At 36.4% G+C, this 20968-nt stretch overlaps 1 protein-coding gene across 1 annotated transcript; it reads left to right on the top strand.

The window, feature by feature from the left end:
• The first annotated feature begins 512 nt into the window (after positions 1–512).
• inpp1 (inositol polyphosphate-1-phosphatase) lies at positions 513–12330 on the top strand. The gene is made up of 6 exons (XM_084394858.1): positions 513–801; positions 1975–2187; positions 2295–2355; positions 5566–5766; positions 8515–8689; positions 11714–12330. The coding sequence occupies exons 2-6, from the start codon at positions 1984–1986 to the stop codon at positions 12183–12185; spliced, it is 1113 nt and encodes a 370-aa protein (XP_084250984.1). The 5' UTR covers positions 513–801; positions 1975–1983; the 3' UTR covers positions 12186–12330.
• Positions 12331–20968: the final 8638 nt, after the last annotated feature.

The following is a 20968-nucleotide window of genomic DNA, read 5'->3' as shown; positions in this document are numbered from 1 at the left end:
TGAAGCCGCCTTTCCATTGCACAGGACATGACAGCGGACAGCCGTCGGACCGGAAGTCATGCATTTCCAATGGAGAGTAGTACGGGAGATGCGTGGAGTTCCGATCCAGAGCCGTTGAAACAGAGTTACGACGCTCCTATAGATCGCTATAATTAACGTCTATGTTCGGATCATTTGCGTATGCGGAAATTTCGGATCCGATTTGAGCTTCGGATGTGTTGAAATATCTGAACTTCTGTGGTTAGACCGCAGTATGCGACCGGTCGACCGGATGTGATGTATTCTAATCAAAACAATGAGCGCGAAGCTAGGATTACCAATATTTTAACTCTTTAATGTTATTCTGTAAAGGTTATTAATATATTTATGGCAGAAATAATTATTTTATAATTATTAAATCAATATTTTTATTGATTAGCTCTATAAAATCGACTGTGTTTTTATTTTAGATGTGTTGAGGGTCATTTGTTTTGTGTGGATATATTCATGCATGCATTACATTAATTAAAATCATTAATTTTACCATTGTGAATAGCCGAGGGTTGCTTTGCTTCACGACCGAGCGACTGGCGCTAGGGGGCGAATGCGACAATCGTATGCGAATGACGTGTGCAGTGGAAAGGCGGGGAAATGCGCTCATTTCCGAGGCGTTTCCGTTATCTTGAGTTAAAAAGAATCCGCAGGTCACGCTTCTGAGATGATGTGTGCGCGCGCCCTCAGACACAGGATCAGATTCAGTTACAGTGACATATAGGAAGCGCGCGACTTCAACTCGAGGACAACACTGCGGATTAATTTACGGTATGAGCTGCAATTATTATGTGTTTACTTTATCTGTTAATGTTAGGTCTATCCAGTAATAATACAAGTCCAATAATAATAATAATAATTCAAGTCAATAATACAAATACAAGTGATTCTGTACAGATGTTTGTGTGTGTGTGTGTGTGTTTGTGTTTGTGTATGTGTGTGTGTGCGCTTCATGTATACGTGCTTGGGTTCTGTGTCTTTGTTTTTGCGTGTCTGTAAAGTTGACGTAAACAGTGTAACATTATGAAAAAATGTCTATAGCCTATTTGTTCACCACAGCTGTGAATTGCTTTTCAAAGTAATCATCAATATATCATTTTAAGTATATCCTGATATCATTTTCACTATGTATTGATGTCATACATTTGCATGTCTATTTGCATTTATTTGCACCATTCCCAATATTTGAGTCCAAAGTTGAACAAGCAAGTATGCATTTGTACATTCATACAATACACTCACTGTTTAAATCACTTTACATTAAATTTGTCTTCAGTGTTATGATGGCATATCTAATCTCTTAGCAACTATATAGGCGTCAGTAAACTCATGCGTTCGACATCTGTGAGGCATTTCCTGTGATTTGATTTGCACAAAGACATCTTGTCTGTCATTGTCCTCGGGTGTTCGTCGTGATCTTAAAGTGTTTGTCCCAGTTGGAGCTCTTTTTTAGGTTGATAATATTTTTAAAGCTAGACCTTATTTTCTCTTGACCTATTTAGTGTTGAAACTGACATACTTTAAAAAAAAAAAAAAGCTTCTTTTTTTTTTTAGATATCAACCTAAAATTAGCCTTTTTGCCTTTGATTTTCTTTCAGAGTACAACATGTTTTGAAAATATATATTTTATATAAAATATGAAGAATTACATTTTTACATTTTTCATAAACTCAAAATGTATAACTTTTTTTCTGTTTCACTCTCTTAATTTATTTCACATTTACAGAAATCTGCCAAATGTCTTTTTTTAAAAACAAGACCAATCTTACGTCTATATTCCAAAGCATTCTCGAATTACAACCATTTAAGTTCGGAATGTGCATTTTAATGGTTATGCAAAACCATTATGTGGTAAACGGGTTTTAAGTGACACTTAAGGGGTTGAACAGCATCATTATGACTATGAGATCTATACAGCTGGTCTTATGTATGCGTGATTCACAGGTCTCCAGTATGGCAGAGTTGCTGCGGTCGCTCCTGAGCGTGGCAGAAAAGGCTGCAAATGTGGCACGCGTCTGTCGTCAAGAAGCGTCTCTTTTTGAGCTCCTCGTGCAGGAAAAGACGGGAGCTGACAAAAACAAGAAATTCGTCCAGGACTTCAAGACGCTCGCTGACGTGGTGATACAGGAAATGATTCGCCATGATGTTTGTGCCCAGGTTATTATAAAAATAAAGCTTTCATTGAGATCAAAATTCATTTTGAATTAAACTGATCAGTTTGTGGTGAGGGCTAAACATTCTTCATTCTTGCTTTATGATTATAGTTTCCAGAATTGACAGGCTTTATTCATGGAGAGGAGTCAAACAAGTTTGAGAACGGGCTCGGTGAGTTACCCTGTCATTTTTTTTAATTGTGCTGCATTTGAAAGGATTTCAATATGCAATTATATTTAAATGTCGTCCACCGCTCTTGTGGTACTTGATCTTTGACTCTTTAAGTCAGCATGAAACGGTAGACACGCGATGGTCTTTTCTTCCGTGTATCCGAGTGGAACGGCTTCTGGAAAAAGAACAAATGTGAGTGGGGGCTTGATTTTGTCCATAGGGAGTTGGTTGGATGGTTTGCTGTTGGTGGATCTCATGTGATTGACTGTTTGCCTCGCCCTGGGCTGGCGCCAGTAAACAACCGTAAACATGTGATCAAGAGAAGAAAAGAGATGTCACTGAAAGGGTTGCACTTTATTACAGTACGTTACTTAGTTGTAATTACTATAATAAGTACATATATACATGGGGAACAGGACTGAAAAATAAAGTGATTAAGGTTACGAGGCACATGCACTTTACCTCAACTGAAATATGGAAAGCTGGCATAATGTGGATTGTGTGACAATATAATTAACATTTCTTTGCATGCAGATTATTATTATTTGGAAAAGCAGAATCCGATAAAATTATGCGAACGTTAAAACAGGTTAAATTCTGAGTTGAAGTACGGTATGTTGAGGTGTGCTGTCCTTGTAGCAGTGCTATAAGAAACTATATGATTTCATAAAGGATCCACGCATTCGGTTATAGACAACGTAGGATTGGTCGAGTACAGAGCCCTGTGGGACTCCCTGTTAAGAAAGATGCACGATGCAGGAAAAAAAAAACCTTTGTAAGTGCTGTCACAGGCACGGTTTACACCAAACTCAAGCAAATGTTTCCGATCACAGTTTTTAGCCTGATTCATGGGGGTGTGTATAGCCCTACTCGCACGGGATAAGTATTACCTGGTGACCTCTAGTCATTTGTTATAATTGCGGAGGTTGTCTGTGATCTTAATCGGCCATGTCTGTGATTTGTAAAGTAAAAATTCCCCCGCTAATAACCTACCATATTTCGGGAACACCGAGGTCCTGTGATGATATTAGTCCCCTGCGAATCGGCATCTCTGTGATTTGGCAGGTCGTTTATTATGTTTTCAAGGTTTTTGTTTCCTGTGCGCTTTTTTTATTCATCTTTCGTGAAGAATGGAGGCTGCGTTTGAGTGTTTTGATAGTATTTTGGGTGCTGGGTCATATCGCTATACACCATACGATACAACTATACAATTTGCAGAAAGAGAAAACTGAAAACCATCAGAAGAACAAAAACAAAAAGAATGATTCGATGGAGATGGATGACATGTATAGCAGCGGTGAGGAACATTCTTCTGTTTATGATATATCATACAGCTAGACCTATAATAACGACCATACATTTCCAAGCAATAGCCTATTGACATCATATCCGGGAGATAAGTCAGTACATTCGAGTAAAATCACAGGCTTCGCTTATCCCGTGCGAATGGGTCATTTCTAAATCACACGAGGTCCCCAGATAATACTATGCCAGTGCGAATATGGCTTATGCCAGGATTTGATTTGACGTTATGCAAACCATTTTTAAATCAGATGGGTGGGATAAAGTAGTAATGCAAATGTCTGTTTTGAGGCGTTCACGAGATGCCTGGGAATAACATGTCATTGTCTTCATACCTGCAAACTCATCACCTTTCTGTGAAATTTGAAAGGAGGTTTTTTTATGAGGGCTTATATGAATGTATATCTGGGAATGTTCAGAAAAATTCGAATTGCTTTTTCTTTTCATCTTCTCACTGAATAAAGTAGCGCAGAGATGCTTTGTGTACAGGAGTAACTGCGGTAATTTTTCCATAAGTGTATTTTACATATTTCTAGTTTTCCATAAGTGCCACCTACTTTTAGAGAGTGAATTTGCATTTTCATTCAGGCCATCTGCCATCTGCATAATCATTTAGTAGTTCAGCCTGGAGGTTTATCATTTATGGGAAAAAAATTATCCAAATTTGAATGGCAAAATAGTTTAAGTCATAGGTTTTATAGTCATTTACAGTTTAGGATGTTTCCATGTAGTTTCAAAAGAACGTTGCTGCCTAAACAACATGTAGGTCTATTCTAATTTAGACATTTTCTGAAACGATTTGAACTGCCAATTCCAAACAATAAAAAAAAATGTTTTTTTTTTATTTAACTGCTGATTCCAAGCTATTTTTAGATTTTTTTTTTATTGTTATTTTTTTACTGCTGATTCCAAGCTATTTTTTTTTTTTTAACTACTGATTCCAAGCTATTTTTTTTTTTATTATTATTTAACTGCTGATTCCAAGCTATTTTTTTTTATTATTATTTAACTGCTGATTCCAAGCTATTTTTATTATTATTATTTAACTGCTGATTCCAAGCTATTTTTAGATTTAAAAAAAAAAAAGATTTACTGCTGATTCCTACGGAAGCGTATTGCATTCACTTGAGGAAAAATAATCTACTCTGTTTTTATGAATTAACGAGTTAATTATCTCAGAATTATGAGAATTTTTAATGGAAAAAAAAATTTGCTCTGTTTTTCTGAATTAATGACTTAATTATATCATAATTCTGAACTCGTTAATTCATATAAACAGAGTAGATTATTTTTCCTCAAGTGAATGCAATACGCTTCCGTAGATTCCAAGCTATTTGTATATTTTTTTTATTATTATTATTTAACTGCTGATTCCAAGCTATTTTTAGATTTTTTATTTATTTTTTTACTGCTGATTCCAAGCTATTTTTAGATTATTATTATTTTTATTATTATTATTTAACTGCTGATTCCAAGCTATATATATATATATACATATATATATACATATATATAATTTTTTTTTTTTTTTTACCGCTGATTCCAAGCTATTTTTTTACTGCTGATTCCAAGCTATTTTTAGATTATTAATATTTTTATTATTATTATTTAACTGCTGATTCCAAGCTATTTATTATATATATATATATATATATATATATATATAATTTTTTTTTTTTTTTTTTTTTTTTTTTTTTACTGCTGATTCCAAGCTATTTTTTATTTTTTTTACTGCTGATTCCAAGCTATTTTTAGATTATTATCATCATTATTATTTTTTTATTTAACTGCTGATTCCAAGCTATTTTTTAGATTCTTTTTAACTATGCTTCTGTGATGGCAAAGAACACTCAAACTCAGAGCTAGTCAATGTATTAATGGAATAAATTGTGATTGTATGTCCATCAGGGGAGAGTGTTACTGTGACGGTCTGCGCTCGGGAACAGGACACGACTGCTCTGTTGGCTAAAGTCCTGGATGGGGATCAAACCGCCGCGTCCCTCCTGAGCAAAGCCATCCATCAGGACCTTCAGCTCAGAGACGAAACCGCCGAATCTCTGCAGCTGTCAATCAGCCCAGCCGACGTGGGCATCTGGATTGATCCCATCGGTAATGCATTTGTTATTTTCTGTCCATAAAATAAAATAATTTGTTTAACTTAAATATTTAGTTTTACATGTACAGCATTCTGCTTCGACTGTAACTGCTTAGACTAGTCTGACAAGTTAGTCATCTAATTTTTAGTCTTAAAGGGATAGTTCACCCAAAAAGTTACTCACACTGAAGCCATCCTGGGTGTATATGACATTCTTCTTTAAGACGAATACAGTCGGAGTTATATTAAAAAATGTCCTGGCTCTTCCGAGCTTTATAATGGGAGTGAATGGGCACAATTTTTTTTAAGTCCATACAAGTGCATCTATCCATCATAAAAGTGTCCCAAACGGCTCCGAGGGGTTAATAAAGGCCTTTTGAAGCGAATCGTTGCATTGGTTTAAGAAAAATATAAACCAAAAGAGTGACGCATGTATGATGTAAGAGTAGCGTAAGCTTTGACGCCTCTCGCTGTTCAAACAAACAGGACTGGGCAACCGCGTTCATCATTACGTTGTGCGTCAAGTTCAAGCAGGGCTGGAAATGGGGGGGGATGCGGGGGGACGGAGTGGGGTGAGTGAATTTCGAGGGGGGGCGGCGTTCCAGTTGAAAAAAAAAAAGTATATATAGGCTATATATATAGTGCCAAAATGATCCGGTCTAAAATAATAATAAAAAATGTCCATCTTAAAATTAACCGGTTGTTTTGTTCGAAAAGAGCTTTTCGGATTTCGAAATCGAATTCCCGTTACACGTATCGAGTAAAAAACAAACAAAAAAACAGTAACAGATCCAGAAACGCACACTGTAGGCTAATCCAGAAATAGGATGGATGGGCCAGACCAATTGTGGGTGGGCTTTAAATTAAAATGTTAAATTAAAAACGTTATCCAATCACTGTTTAACCTAATAAAAATTACTGACTAATATACTGTTATATTATCTGAGAGTATACATAGGCCTAATATAGATTTTAATAGCTTGATGCTCTTTGAATATTTTGTTGCATTGTAAAAAGTTTCGGTGCATAGGACGGACCGATCCGTGATCGCTCTCCATCGTTCTGACCAAAGAAGAGCGCTTTGGAATCTCAATTACGCATCATACCTGGCGTTGTCTCTTATAGTGCGCTACGAAGGTATAACTTAACTAAAGGTATGCTACCACTAAAGGTATACCATTGCTAGGTGTCTTCAGGGCTATCATCCACTCGTGAGAAAGACTCAATTTAAAAGATTTTCGTTTTGTATAAATTGTATCTTAATTTTGATCAATGTTTTATCAACCACGTACCTGTATTTAATAAATAAGAAGCAAATATATAGCAGACAATGTAATAAGGCGCCGGCACGATCACTTGCATTTCACGTGAACTGGAGGGCGCCGAAACTCAGCTTGTGCCTCACAGATTTTAGAAATATAGGCTATCTATTATAGAAAGCTTGAAATGTCTACTTTTAAACGAAAATATTCAAAACCAAAAGAAATAGGCTAGCCTACTCTCTGATTATGAAATCCATATGAAATGTGCATTTCTCTCTGGCGTTCATGGCGAGACCGCATCGTCAACTTCATCTTTGCAGCGACAAAGAAAACACCAGTTTATTAATAAATAATTAAATGTCTCCTTGCTACTTTAGACACATTCATAATCATTACTTATACCGGTTCTTTGTGGCAAGCTTTATGCGTGCGGTCGTGCGCTTGAGTGTGGCTATATTACGTAAACGCTCATTATCCTGTGTAGGCTATATAGCCTATTTAAGTCATTAAAATAATATACGATTTGTCCACGAATGGCTTTATATGAAAAACTACTAGTCGATTTGATAAAAGTTTTTGTTTTGGCAAATAAATAATAAAAATACCATAAATCCACATAAAAGACTGAGTGGCAGCATTTGTTTGAAAAACACATCTAAAAAGGGAAAGAGATTGACTGCACAATTAGATTTGACAACAAATCTGAAGTATAGTTTTTACAGAATGGCGAAAGCTACGCAAATGGATCACTGCAATTCATAGAAACAACTGAATTCCAGGCAGTGAAAGGTGGATTTGCAGTTATCATTTTGAAAAATGATGGGTATTTAGGGGTAAATTTATGAAAAACACAACGTTTTGTTTTTATTATTTGCAATAGCCGACCCCAGGGGGTTAAATGAAACATAAAATAAATAATTTATATAATTTAGTTATTATAGATTATAAAGGTTTTTAAACATAAGGTCATCTAAAGCCAGATGACCTCTATCTATTATTATTTATTTTTTTCAAAATAGAGTCCACCCAGTGAATTTTGCCCATTTCCACCACTGAGTTCAAGTGTTACTAACTCTTTTGGCGTAAGTCTGTGCGTATGGCCTCAGCTTGGAAGAGCCAGGGCTTTTTTTTAATACAACTCCAATTGTATTCGTCTGAGAGAAGAATGTCATATACACCTAGGATGGCTTCAGGGTGAGTAATCATGGACTAATTTGAATTATTGGGTGAACTATCTCTTTAACTTAACTGTGTATGTCAGGTGTGTCATTGTTCAGTTAGTTGCAGAACTAGTTGCAGGCATGTACAAGAGATAGTCATGTTAAAACTATGTGAAAAATTACTACAGAAACTGTGGCTGACACTGGAAACCTTGTTTTGAAACCGTTCAACCTGTAGAATGGAAAACAAAAGTTCAAACAAGTTAAATGCCTTATTTTTTCTCAGTGTGTGAATTGTTCAGGTTATCAACAGATGTATTTGGTTATTTTCTTTGAACAGACGGGACAAGTCAGTACATTGAAGGGAAAGAGGAAGAGGAGCCGGATGAAGGCTTTTGTCCTTCTGGACTCCCGTGTGCTCTGGTTCTGATTGGGGTTTATTTACGGGCCACTGGCCAACCAATCATGGGTGTCATAAACCAGCCGTTCAACCGCAAAGACTCCACGGGTAAAGGGTAAGAGTGCTGCTCTACTGTGTGTAAGTGTAGTCACAGCTAAAGGGGTTTATTACACTCTTTGTAAATATCGCAATAATACATAAAGACCTTAATTAAATCTCTAAGGATTGAGTTGGACACCAAAACTGCAGTTAAAAAAAATCCAACAGTTAATTTTAAGTCTTAAATTATACTGATTAAGAGTTTCAAGAACTACAATTATTACTTATTTCATATCTGTCACAGTGAGTTGTGGAGAATGCACGACGAAACAAAGAAGTATCCAAAATAAATGGTCATTATTTAATCCACAAAAGAAAACTCAGGAGATCGTAGGAGAAATACACACAACCAACTAAGACGATACCGGGCCGCTTTTACATGCAAACCAATGGGTCAATTTGAAGAGCAATTCGCCAAAAATAAACAACAACAATAAAAAAAACTCCCTAAAGATTCATGTAAAAACAGAAAACTGCTTTTGTAGCTTGTCGGAGAAAAAAAAAAATCAAATATGAGAAATGAAAAACTACTTTAAAAAAAAAAAATTCTCTTTGTGTTACAGGTCAATTTGACCCGAATATTTGTATGTTCAAAATTAGCTGCACAGACACTAAAGTTTATTTATTTATTTTTTATCACTACTTGTAGTGACTATTTCCATACTGGGGTGCAAATAACTACAACCAAGTATAAATAGTATCTAACATTATTTGTGTAAATACTGCCTTTACATCTGGTCCCCATGCTTTAAAAGTATTGGTTTTCTCACACTTCTTTTCAGTGCTGCAACAAAATAGTAATTGAGAGATCCAAAACCATCATTTCACAGACTTTTTGACTATGAAACTCAATTGAGTATTTTGCATGGAATATTCTTCAATTTTGAGTAAACCTTGAGTCTTAAATTTCATAATTTCTCATGCATTAGTGTTTGACCAGCTCCAATGAAGGTTTTCTGTTTTTACCTCTTTGCTGCTTTACAAATTGTTGATTTTTGGTGAATTTCGTGAAAACCATGTCAGTTTGAACCCAAATACAACCAATATCTGCTTTTGCACCGACTGGATGAACGGTTTCAGTTATATTCCCACTTGAGCTTGGTTCGGCACAGCACCATAATGAACCGTTCGCGGTCCGGAATTCTCCGAACGGTTGAAAAAAAAGAAACCATATCCAAAATGGCTAATAGATGTGTTTTGGAAAGTCTGCACAAATTTACACATCAAAACACTTTTCTACACTTCACTTTAATTCATCAGTTTAATAAATTAAGCAAATTATTTAAACTGACGCATAACTTTTTTGTTATAAAAAGTATAACAAATATATTTGAGTATATGTTGCCTTTGGCTTGCTCAGTTGGGGATATTTTGGGGATATTTAATTTGATTTTATCATTCAATAAATTCCACTAGAAACAAACCTTGTTGTATTATTTTAATTTAATACTGTGAAGCTGCTTTGATACAATCTGTATTGTGAAAAGCGCTATACAAATATACTTGACTTGACTATAACTTGTATACTCTGAATTGTTATTCAACACCCAATATTAATGTGTAAATTTATAAATGCTTTACTCATCACATCAAAAAAGTAATCTGATTACATCATGCACGTTACTTGTAACATGTTACGTTTTACTCATTGCATCAAAAAAGTAATCTGATTACATCATGCACGTTACTTGTAACATGTTACTTTTTACTCATTGCATCAAAAAAGTAATCTGATTACATCATGCACGTTACTTGTAACATGTTACGTTTTACTCATTGCATCAAAAAAGTAATCTGATTACACCATGCACGTTACTTGTAACATGTTACTTTTTACTCATTGCATCAAAAAAGTAATCTGATTACATCATGCACGTTACTTGTAACATGTTACGTTTTACTCATTGCATCAAAAAAGTAATCTGATTACATCATGCACGTTACTTGTAACATGTTACTTTTTACTCATTGCATCAAAAAAGTAATCTGATTACATCATGCACGTTACTTGTAACATGTTACGTTTTACTCATTGCATCAAAAAAGTAATCTGATTACATCATGCACGTTACTTGTAACGTTACTTTTTACTCATCGCATCAAAAAAGTTATCTGATTACATCATGCACGTTACTTGTAACATGTTACTCATTGCATCAAAAAAGTTATCTGATTACATCATGCACGTTACTTGTAACATGTTACTCATTGCATCAAAAAAGTTATCTGATTACATCATGCATGTTACTTGTAACATGTTACTGTTTACTCATTGCATCAAAAAAGTAATCTGATTACATCATGCACGTTACTTGTAACATGTTACTCATTGCATCAAAAAAGTAATCTGATTACATCATGCACGTTACTTGTAACATGTTACTCATTGCATCAAAAAAGTAATCTGATTACATCATGCATGTTACTTGTAACATGTTACTCATTGCATCAAAAAAGTAATCTGATTACATCATGCACGTTACTTGTAACATGTTACTTTTTACTCATCGCATCAAAAAAGTTATCTGATTACATCATGCACGTTACTTGTAACATGTTACTCATTGCATCAAAAAAGTAATCTGATTACATCATGCATGTTACTTGTAACATGTTACTGTTTACTCATTGCATCAAAAAAGTAATCTGATTACATCATGCACGTTACTTGTAACATGTTACTCATTGCATCAAAAAAGTAATCTGATTACATCATGCACGTTACTTGTAACATGTTACTCATTGCATCAAAAAAGTAATCTGATTACATCATGCATGTTACTTGTAACATGTTACTCATTGCATCAAAAAAGTAATCTGATTACATAAAGAGTTTTGGCCCAAATTTTGGCTAATGTAAGAGATGTGTTTCAGAAAAGCACGTTTATGTGAAAGAGTCACAAAATTTCAAGAAGAAATAAATTGTTTAACCACTGCTATCGAGTGTGGGTCAAAAACACATTAAGAAAGATTGAAGCTATCATGACCCAATACTTCGGTTACTGCATTACATAATGTTCTGATTTTGTCCTGATTGTAGATGGAAAGGCCAGCACATCTGGGGTGTCTCGTACGGAGATGTGAACGTGTGCTCGTTCACTCGGCCGTCGAATCCTCGGAGCGAGCGTTTGTCGGTTCTGCTGAGCTCCAGCGAGAGGCCCGCTGTGAAGAACGCGCTCGCAACGCTTCCCAACGGATCGCTGATGTACGCGGCGGGCGCGGGATACAAGCTCCTGTGTGTGGTGCGGGGTCGGGTGGACGTGTACGTGCTGTCGGAGGGGAGCACGTTTAAGTGGGACTCGTGCGCTCCTCATGCGGTGCTGCGGGCGCTGGGTGGAGGAGTGTCTGATCTGAGCCAGTGTGTCACGGGTCACACCACTCAACTCACATACCATCAACCACACACACACAGTCAAGGGGTGGACAGATGGGCCAACCGGGGAGGAATCATCGCTTACTTGGACTCCAGCGTTATTGAGAAAGTCGTGGAGGCGCTTGCTGGGAAGATATGACAGAGATATTATGCAAGTTTTATTTTTTGCGCATAAACTTATGTCCTTTTATGATTTTAGTTTCATAATGTATAGTGGCATATTCAAATGTTGTTGTTTTTAGGAGAAAAATATATATATATATATCATACTTATTTGCAAAGTTTTATTTTTTGGAGGAGTTTTCATTTTCAAGAGAAAGGGGAAAGGGAAGCAATCACTTTTTCATTACAGATGATATCACAGGTTTTACAGTTACTTGAGACAAAAGGAGAGCTAGAAACTGGCAGTTCTGTGGGTTTGGATTGTCATGCCTAGTAACACATGGACATTCATGCCCTTTTATGGTGATGTTTTTTACTTAATTTTGAGAAAAGCAGAAACATCATGAGTGCAATGACAGTCTCTCACCGGAACCACATTTGGCTTGAGTTGTACTTTACTGTCTCATTCTAAACCTTTACGGACATATTTAAGAAATACTGTGAAATATTATTACAATTTAAATTAAACTGTATTCTATCTGATATTGTAAACTAATTTATTCCTGTAATCAAAGGAATATTTACTCCAGTCTTCAGTGTCACATGATCCTTCGGAAATCATTCTAGTATGATGATTTGCTGCTCAATTATTAATAATGGTTCTTATTATTATCCATGTTGAAATTTCTTTTTTTGTGCTGCTTAACATTTTTTGTGAAAACCTTGATCATTTTTTCAGGATTATTTGATGAAAAGAAAGCACGTTTTTTATTTCTCCTTCGTTCTTATCCCAAACTTTTGAATGATGCCGTATCATGATTTCAACAGAAATATGAAGCAGCAAAAACTGTTTCGACATTGATAATAATCAGAAATTAATCTTGAGCAGCAAATCAGGATATTATAATTCCTAATCACAGGAATAACTTATATTTTAAAATATATTCAAATAGAAAACAAATTGTTATATTTCAGCTTTTACTGAAATTGATTAAATAAATGCAGCTTTGGTGAGCAGAAGAGACTTCATTAAAAATCATTAAAAAAAATCTATTATTCCAAACTTTTGACCACCAGTGTGACTCATATGAAAAACATTGCTTTACATACAGCAACCTTTGTTCAGTATTTATGGGATATTTTATGTTCAAGACTTATCATAGCTGTTACAGTCTGTAACAGTCTTCATTATGTATTGAAATATTAAATAATGAAGACTTTGAAAAAATGAAAATGAAAAATTGTTGTTTGTTACCATGATGGAAAAACTTTGAGAGCAAAGGAGCTGATGGGGAAAGTGTGTTGGAACAGCTCAGAGGAACACTGATGCCCTTTTATGTGCACAAACCATCAAAAAGATCCTCTTTTAATTCTCTCTCGGCTTTGTGCCAGTGCTTATGACTAGAAAAGCGTCACTTCACACTGTACACATACAGGCCATGTGATTGAGTCAATTTATAGAAAATACTGGATAAATCTGATCAAAATTGTGGTTACAAATCACATTTTCACATTAACAAAACCCCTTTGGCTGTTCTTTAATGTGTCAAAATATCCACAATCAGCATTGGGGAATTGCGTTATGAAATTGTGTTACTCCCTCAAAAATGAAGTGACTATTGTTGCGTTACTTTCTCTATTTGCGAGGCCTTGCATGTGTTTCTGTAAGCGTTTAACGCAGTAATGATCTATACAACATCCACCTTCAGTTTCTTTTAAAAACACATTTGCAATATTATATTCTGAGCACTTAAATATTTCATTAGAGCGATGTATGGCATACAAAAGATCTCGGAACATTACGAGTTTTACGTAAAAACTCAAGTAACGTTATCAGATTACTTTATGGATTATTTTTATTGTGAAATTATTTTTGCATGAAGGGTAGATCGAAATTAAGTTTATTTTTTACAATTGTTTGTGGTTCTAAATGGTAAGTACAATATAGCCTATAGTCTGATAAATTACAGTCCCACACTGCAGGAGTGGAAAAGAAATCTAGCCAGCATAATCTTAACGTTACATTACGCCAAACCGGGCAACCGTGGACAAGAAGGCCAACGATACAAGTAGTGATCAGTTAAATATGTAGCTTTTAAAAAATATAAAAACAGATTGATTGTGCTAAAAACACAAAGTTGTTGCTAATTTTATCTTGTTCTATTCTTAAGTTGAAAGTGTGCGCAAAATGGAAATGCAAATCTTACGGTTTTTGAGTCAATCTCTGATACTAAGCAAACAATATGTTCGAATTTCAACAAAAATGAATGTTACCCTCACGAAGGTATATTTTAAGCATAACCAGAAAAAACAACTTGTCTTAGTACACGATGTAACTACAGAATAGTCAAGGTTTAAATAGGAAAAATATTTGGTCATGTTTTTGAGAGAGATGCTAACGGTCTAGCTGCTAATCAGATTCAAATGATCTATGCTAAGCTATGCTAAAAGTGCTACGGCCAGACGCGGAGATCGGCTGAATGGATTCGAAACCGGTAAAAACTCAGATGTGTAACTGTAGGGGAGTTGGAAAATGAGCCCATTTACAAAAAAAAAAAAAAGTGGAGTGTTCCTTTAAGTTGAAAGTGCGCAAATTTTGAGTCAATCACTGATACTAAGCAAACAATATGTGAGAGGGGGTTCAGCGAAAAATCGGCAGCTGGCAGCAGGAAGTAGCTGCCATTGACAGCCGGAAGCCCTGCCATATTAGGAGGGACCTGCTATTTCGTGGCAGCCAATCAGTATCGTCCAACGTAGTAGCAACCAATCACATTTACGTGGGAGTCAAGCGACAGCAGCCAGTGGTGGCGCCGGCGAATCTTCAGTAATGGCGGCGGTATTTGGCTCGGTAAATTCGTATATTATCAGATTAATAAATAATTGTTGCTCTGTACGTTGGAGTTTAACTTTTATGTTAGAGACAGTAAGCTGTGTCCCAATGTTGAAGGCTGCATCCTTCGAAGGACGCAGACTATGCGTCCTCTGAAGGACGCACCATGTAACTTCCTAGGATTTCCTAATTGTGCAACCAGGTGTTCCCGATCACCGCTCCTGGCGCCAAGCAACGGTGCGAGAGGACAGCTGCTATCCTGATCATTCATTTTGATAACTGAGTAAACAGCTATGGAGCCAGAATTGGCTATTGTCATTTTTATGTTTTATATTTTACTGGAGGTCATGGTGTGCCCCGGCGCTGCCGGATCATGTATTTTCGGTTTAGCCCTGTTTGAATACAAAACCCAATTTAATATAAAAAGTCCAGTATTTCTCGCGCTCGTCATCTGCAGCTGTCACGGTTGCCAGGCGACAAGAACAATCCTTCGTAGGCTAGACCGGTCCGAACGCTTCAGATGCGCCCTTTGATATGGGACGCTGCTGTAGTTAGCAACAATTTGTTAATATTGTGACAATAAGCCTACATTTTGTTACTTTAATTTTCGGAACTGCATATTTCGTTAAATATTCACTAAGTGAATTTCACTTACAAATGTGAAGTAACCTGAACTACTTTTTTCCCTCACATCACAATGTGATTACATTACACTACACAAAAGTATATAATGTAACAACCAGATATTACTGTATATTGAAAATATACAGAAGTAAAATGCAACATAGCCTACGCAGTAATGCAGTAGTAGCCTAATATAAATGCAGTAGTTATTAAAAGTACGTTTTTCAGAAAGCCGTCGATTGAATCAGCCCTGCAAACCTGTTGGTAGACAACTTAGTGAATAGTGGAAATATGCACTCAAACACTCTGGAGACCATCCCAGATGATGTCCCACCAGCAGGAGGCCTTACCAGGGGCAGCCCATCCCGGTCCAGCAGCTCAGCTCAATAGAGTCTACATCATTTTTTTCTTATTTTATGTATTGTAAAATTAAATGTTTATGTTGATTTTGATATGTTTAACGTATTTTGTAAATAGTTGGAAAAAGTACTTTAATGTAGCCTAAAGAACAATTGATTTTCATTTACCAATTTTATTTGAAAAAATAAAAAGGTATAGAATTTGTTTCATGCAGAAAGTATTACTGTCATTACAAAAATAAACAATGTCCAGAACAATTCATTCTCTTTTATTTACACAAATAAAGTTGCATAAAAATAAATGTAAATAATTTTTCTTTTAAAAAATAAAAGTGAAAAAAGTTAAACAAGAATATGTAGAAAATATATATATTTTTCAATCATTCTCTCAAGAAGAGAAAACAGCCTGTCCATCCTCTTCCTTCTTTCCTGTGCACTCCTCGCCTCTGCCTCCCTCTGTAGTTGCATTTCTTCTCTGATCAAGTCCAAAAACTCGTCCTGTCTCGCCGCCTTTGTGCTGCTGCTGCCCCTGGCTCCTCCTCACCGTGGGCACCCACTACTGAACTCGGCCCTGGTGTGTCCTCAGGGATTGAGGCGATGAGGACAGGGGGGTTGGTGCAATGCATCTGTCCCAACACCTCATCCATAAGGACAAACCAGGGCCAAGCTTCAGCAGTGGGTTTCCCACTCACACCCTCTCCTGTCCCAGGACACTTGCAATCCTAAAGGCAGAGCAAATGAACCATGGCTTGTTAACAACAACAGGACAATACATTTCAGCAAAGATGTGTGTATTACTTTTCTTTATATATATATATATATATATATATATAGACCCATTTTTTCCTGAATTGTTCTAAAAAAGCAGAAAAGGGTACTTAACACAGAGGAGCAATCTTAAGTGCACTGTTAACACTGCAAAATATGACACATCAAGACATGCATACAAAATACTTAAGAAATCATATTTCTGTATACTAAAATTTGGTTAAAACCACATACCTTGCATGACAGCACTACAAAAACACATAAAAGTGAAACCCCATTGCCTTATCTACTGCTTTTCTTATTGTTTTGGGCTTTATTGGGTGAGTGATATTTCTTATAATACACAAGAGCAAATATTACAAATAGGTCGTTAAACTAACGTTATTACCACAAGTTTTGCCTAAAACTACCTGATAAATGAAGCCATGCAATGGTGACGAAGGAGTTAAGAAGTTTATAAGAAATTTTAACTCTGGTTTCGCTAGCTATTTGAGTAAATGAAAACATAATACTTACATTTAAATGTGAATTTGCTGTCCACCACCGATCTCTAGTCTCGGCCGCCTTTAAAAATAAATAAATAAATGCTGTCGTCAACGGCGCGCAATGACTTATGGGGTAGAATAGGCCGCTAAGTGTCCATTTATGTATCCTTCTTTTCACGGGGAAACGAAGGGTGCATTTGACGTCGCTTTTGAATCAGGGAAGCCTTCGTCGCGGCGCGATGACGCAACCGGCCTTCGAAGGATGGAGAATTGAATTGGGACAGCCTTCATCGAGCCGCGGTGACTTAATCGGCTTTCAAATGCGACCTTCCAAGGATGCAGCCTTTGAATTGGGACGTCCTTCGTCGCGCCGCGGTGACGCAATCGGCCTTCAAATACGGCCATCCGGCCTTCAAATACGGCCTTCGAAGGACGCAGCCTTCACTTTGGGACACAGCTAGTGTATCTGTGACTACTTAAGTTGAATTGGTTCATTTAATCATTTGTAGAAACGCAGCTTGTGCACCTGGTTTGTGAGGGGCTATCATTAACTTCAAATACTATGTTATCATTATCATTAAATATTAGCGTTTGTTAACTTAATCTATTGATTAGAATAAAGTTCATGCTGATTTATTGGGATTGACAAGCTCAGCCTTGATGATACACGTGCAACGCTAACAAAACATATCCCAAATGATCTATGTTTTAATACAAAACACCATTTTAATCAACATTACTTCACCATATTCTAAACTTCTGTTTTTTTGTAGTTTCACCAAGTTCACCACAGCCTGTCACAAATTGCTGGGGACGGACAAACATACTTACCAGGAAGGAAACCCCAGATTTCCAGTTGCAAAACCAACCAAACAAATTCACTGGTATGTTTTCACATAAGGAACATAATGTTCAAATGTATTATATCCTGTCTTGATCAAAGCAGGCAAAAGGCATTCTGTTTTTTATCTTTTATTTTTATTTTTTATATATACAAATTCTAGATTGTATCGAAAATTTGACATTTCAGTGTCTGTTTATTTTCTTAGTTTGATCATGTTTTGGATGGGACCCAATCATCACCCAATTATTTTATATATATCTATTCAAAATATACTGGAACTGTTTACTTTTTCCATATAACTTTCACCCCCAGTTTCACAGACAAGGCTCAAACTAGTCCCAGACTAAAATGCATGTTTAACTGAAAGCAAATTACACTTGCATATCTTAAAATATCAGTGCCATTGTTTCTTTTAAGATTCACAACAGTAATGTTTTTTCTAAGGCATATTTATAAAAGTCCTAATTGCACTAAGGCCTAATCCTGGCATAATCTAAACCCTATCTGTGAAACCGGGCTTCAAAGGTTTACATATTAGTCCAGTTCAACACTTTGTTCTCTGGCTTTAGATAGACATAGACAGTGGCATTTAAAAAATAAATTACACCTGCTCTCTAGTTCAGGTATGCTACTGTCTACTGCTGCAACATGGCTAAGTGGTTCAACACGGAGTTCATCTCTCTCTTTCTCTCGTGTGTATAAAATAACTAACTTTTTCACCCTTCTTTTTAAGCTCATTTGCAATAAAGATGGATCCGGGATCTTGGAAGCTTGTTAAAAATAAGGTATTGATTTCATGTTACAACAATTTTGATTTCTTTGCTATCTTTAGTGTATAAATAAAATGTTAGTTTTTCCATTTAGATTTTTTTTTTTTTTTCAGGGTGTTCCAGCTCAGTTGGGATCTGTGGACTGCAGTGTATTCATGCTAATGGTAAGTTATTACGGTGGTTTTGTTTTCCCATAACAACATTTATTTTACGGATAACCCAACATCCATAATAATTGTCATCAAAAGACATCAGGCTGATCCCAATGAATTTTGTTTTTCAGGTGTGTGTGTGTGTTAAGGTTAGTGATGTCACTAGCCCAGGAGGAAGCTTGTGTAATCCCCACCAGTTGTTTGTTGTAGTCCTTAAAGTGATTTCTGTAAAAAAAAAAAAAAAATTCTCCCTTTGCTTTGAACTTTGATCGTCGTAACTTATTCATATTGCAGATATTGTTTATGCTCTGACAGCAACATTACTCAAGTTTTTCTTTCTTTCTTTTTCTAACGTCTGTCTGTCTTTTATTTCTTTCTAACTTGTCTAACTTTTTCCTAACATCTGTCTTTCTTACTAATCTTAAAGGGGACATATCATGCCAAATGCACTTTTTTAGCCCTTAAATGCATTTTGTTGTATATTTGGACTGTTTAGAAGTACAGAAAATATGAAATTATTCTCTTCAGGTGCTTCGTTGATATCTTTATATTCTGTTTTGGTCATATTTTTCAACCTGTTCCGATTTTTCTGTTATCTATGACGTTTTTTGAACTATTACGTCACAGTATTTGCAGCGGAACTGCCAAATAAGGACATTGACTTCCGGCCCACCACTTCGAGCAATCCGCCATTTTTATTTCTCGCTGCAATTTTGTAGTCCAAGCTAAAGGATGCAGAAGTTACGAGAGGGTAAGTTAAAATGTTCGGTTGTTGGATGTAGTAACCCACACGCTTCATTACACCGTCTGATGTAGATACACTGCCGCGCTTGTGACAGGGCGCATGTTTAACTGAAAGAACGAGCAGAGAGAGAGACCCGGTCGCGTGCGCGCTCTCTCTCTCTCTTCAGAGCCAGGCGAAACTGTAAACAAGACTTCACCGTCTCCAAACTAGACGCTGTCTTGCTCTCTCTCCCTCGCACATATTAATCAAAATAAATCGACACGGTGGTAAAAGGTCGGAAGACCAAAGTTTCATGTGTAAATACAGTATACACCAGTGCGATACATCCATATGAAGACGTTGTTCTACAGGTTCGTCGTCTTCATTTTCATCGCGCTCCGGCTCCGACTCTGGCTCGAACATGTAAGGCTGGCTGGACAAGTCTTCCGTTGTTGACATTTTGTTAATAACGTGTGAATAAAAAGTTTCTGTGCCGCTAGATAATCGTATCTCTGCTATCAAACTACAAAAATGGCCGAACGGGGTGGAGTTGAACCTCTGCAACCTGGAGAGGGGGCGGGGTATGAAGTGTCTCAATTGTATTTAAAGAGACCGCACCAAAACGAGTTGCTCTCAGACGCACATCAGAAAAGGGGTAGAAACGGGGCCTGTGGAGCTATAATAATGAAGAATTCAGACCCAAGCATTGCAGTTCCGCTTTATATAGACTACAAATGTATGATTTATATGTAAAAAGAAACAATTTAAAAGCATGATATGTCTCCTTTAAGGTTACAGGGGTTAAACACTATGCGATCTGATTCACAGAATTGTACTTTTATGTGTATTTCTTTAAAGTGAACATTATCTGTACTACTTTTGGAGGAACTGCGATTCCATTGTGTTTTTGTGTGTGTGTGTTGAATGCTCTGTGCAGGTCTTGTAATATGCAGCAGCTGACCCCAAGACGCCTTTCTACGACCTCCGAGGTCATCACCGGACCATCTTGGACTCGGATGACAATGTCGACTTACCCTCCTATCTATCCATAAGTGTAGAATTGTTTTAACTTTGTTCTTTTGCCAATGAGAAGTAGCCAACCTGTATGTACTGATGTCAATCATGCCCTTGGAAATGGTATAACTGGTGTGAGATTTTGTGTACGGTAGAGTCTCTGGCCTGCGACCCCGTGAGAATTTGACACCTGGCTCTACCGATGAAACTATTCTTCAGTACATTTTTACTTATTTGATTGAACCTCACG

This window comes from Rutilus rutilus (genome assembly GCF_951802725.1).
Source record: "Rutilus rutilus genome assembly, chromosome: 22".
In the NCBI taxonomy this organism is placed as follows: domain Eukaryota; kingdom Metazoa; phylum Chordata; class Actinopteri; order Cypriniformes; family Leuciscidae; genus Rutilus; species Rutilus rutilus.
Note: the sequence above shows the minus strand (reverse complement) of the source record. Positions and strands in the feature narration are given on the sequence as shown.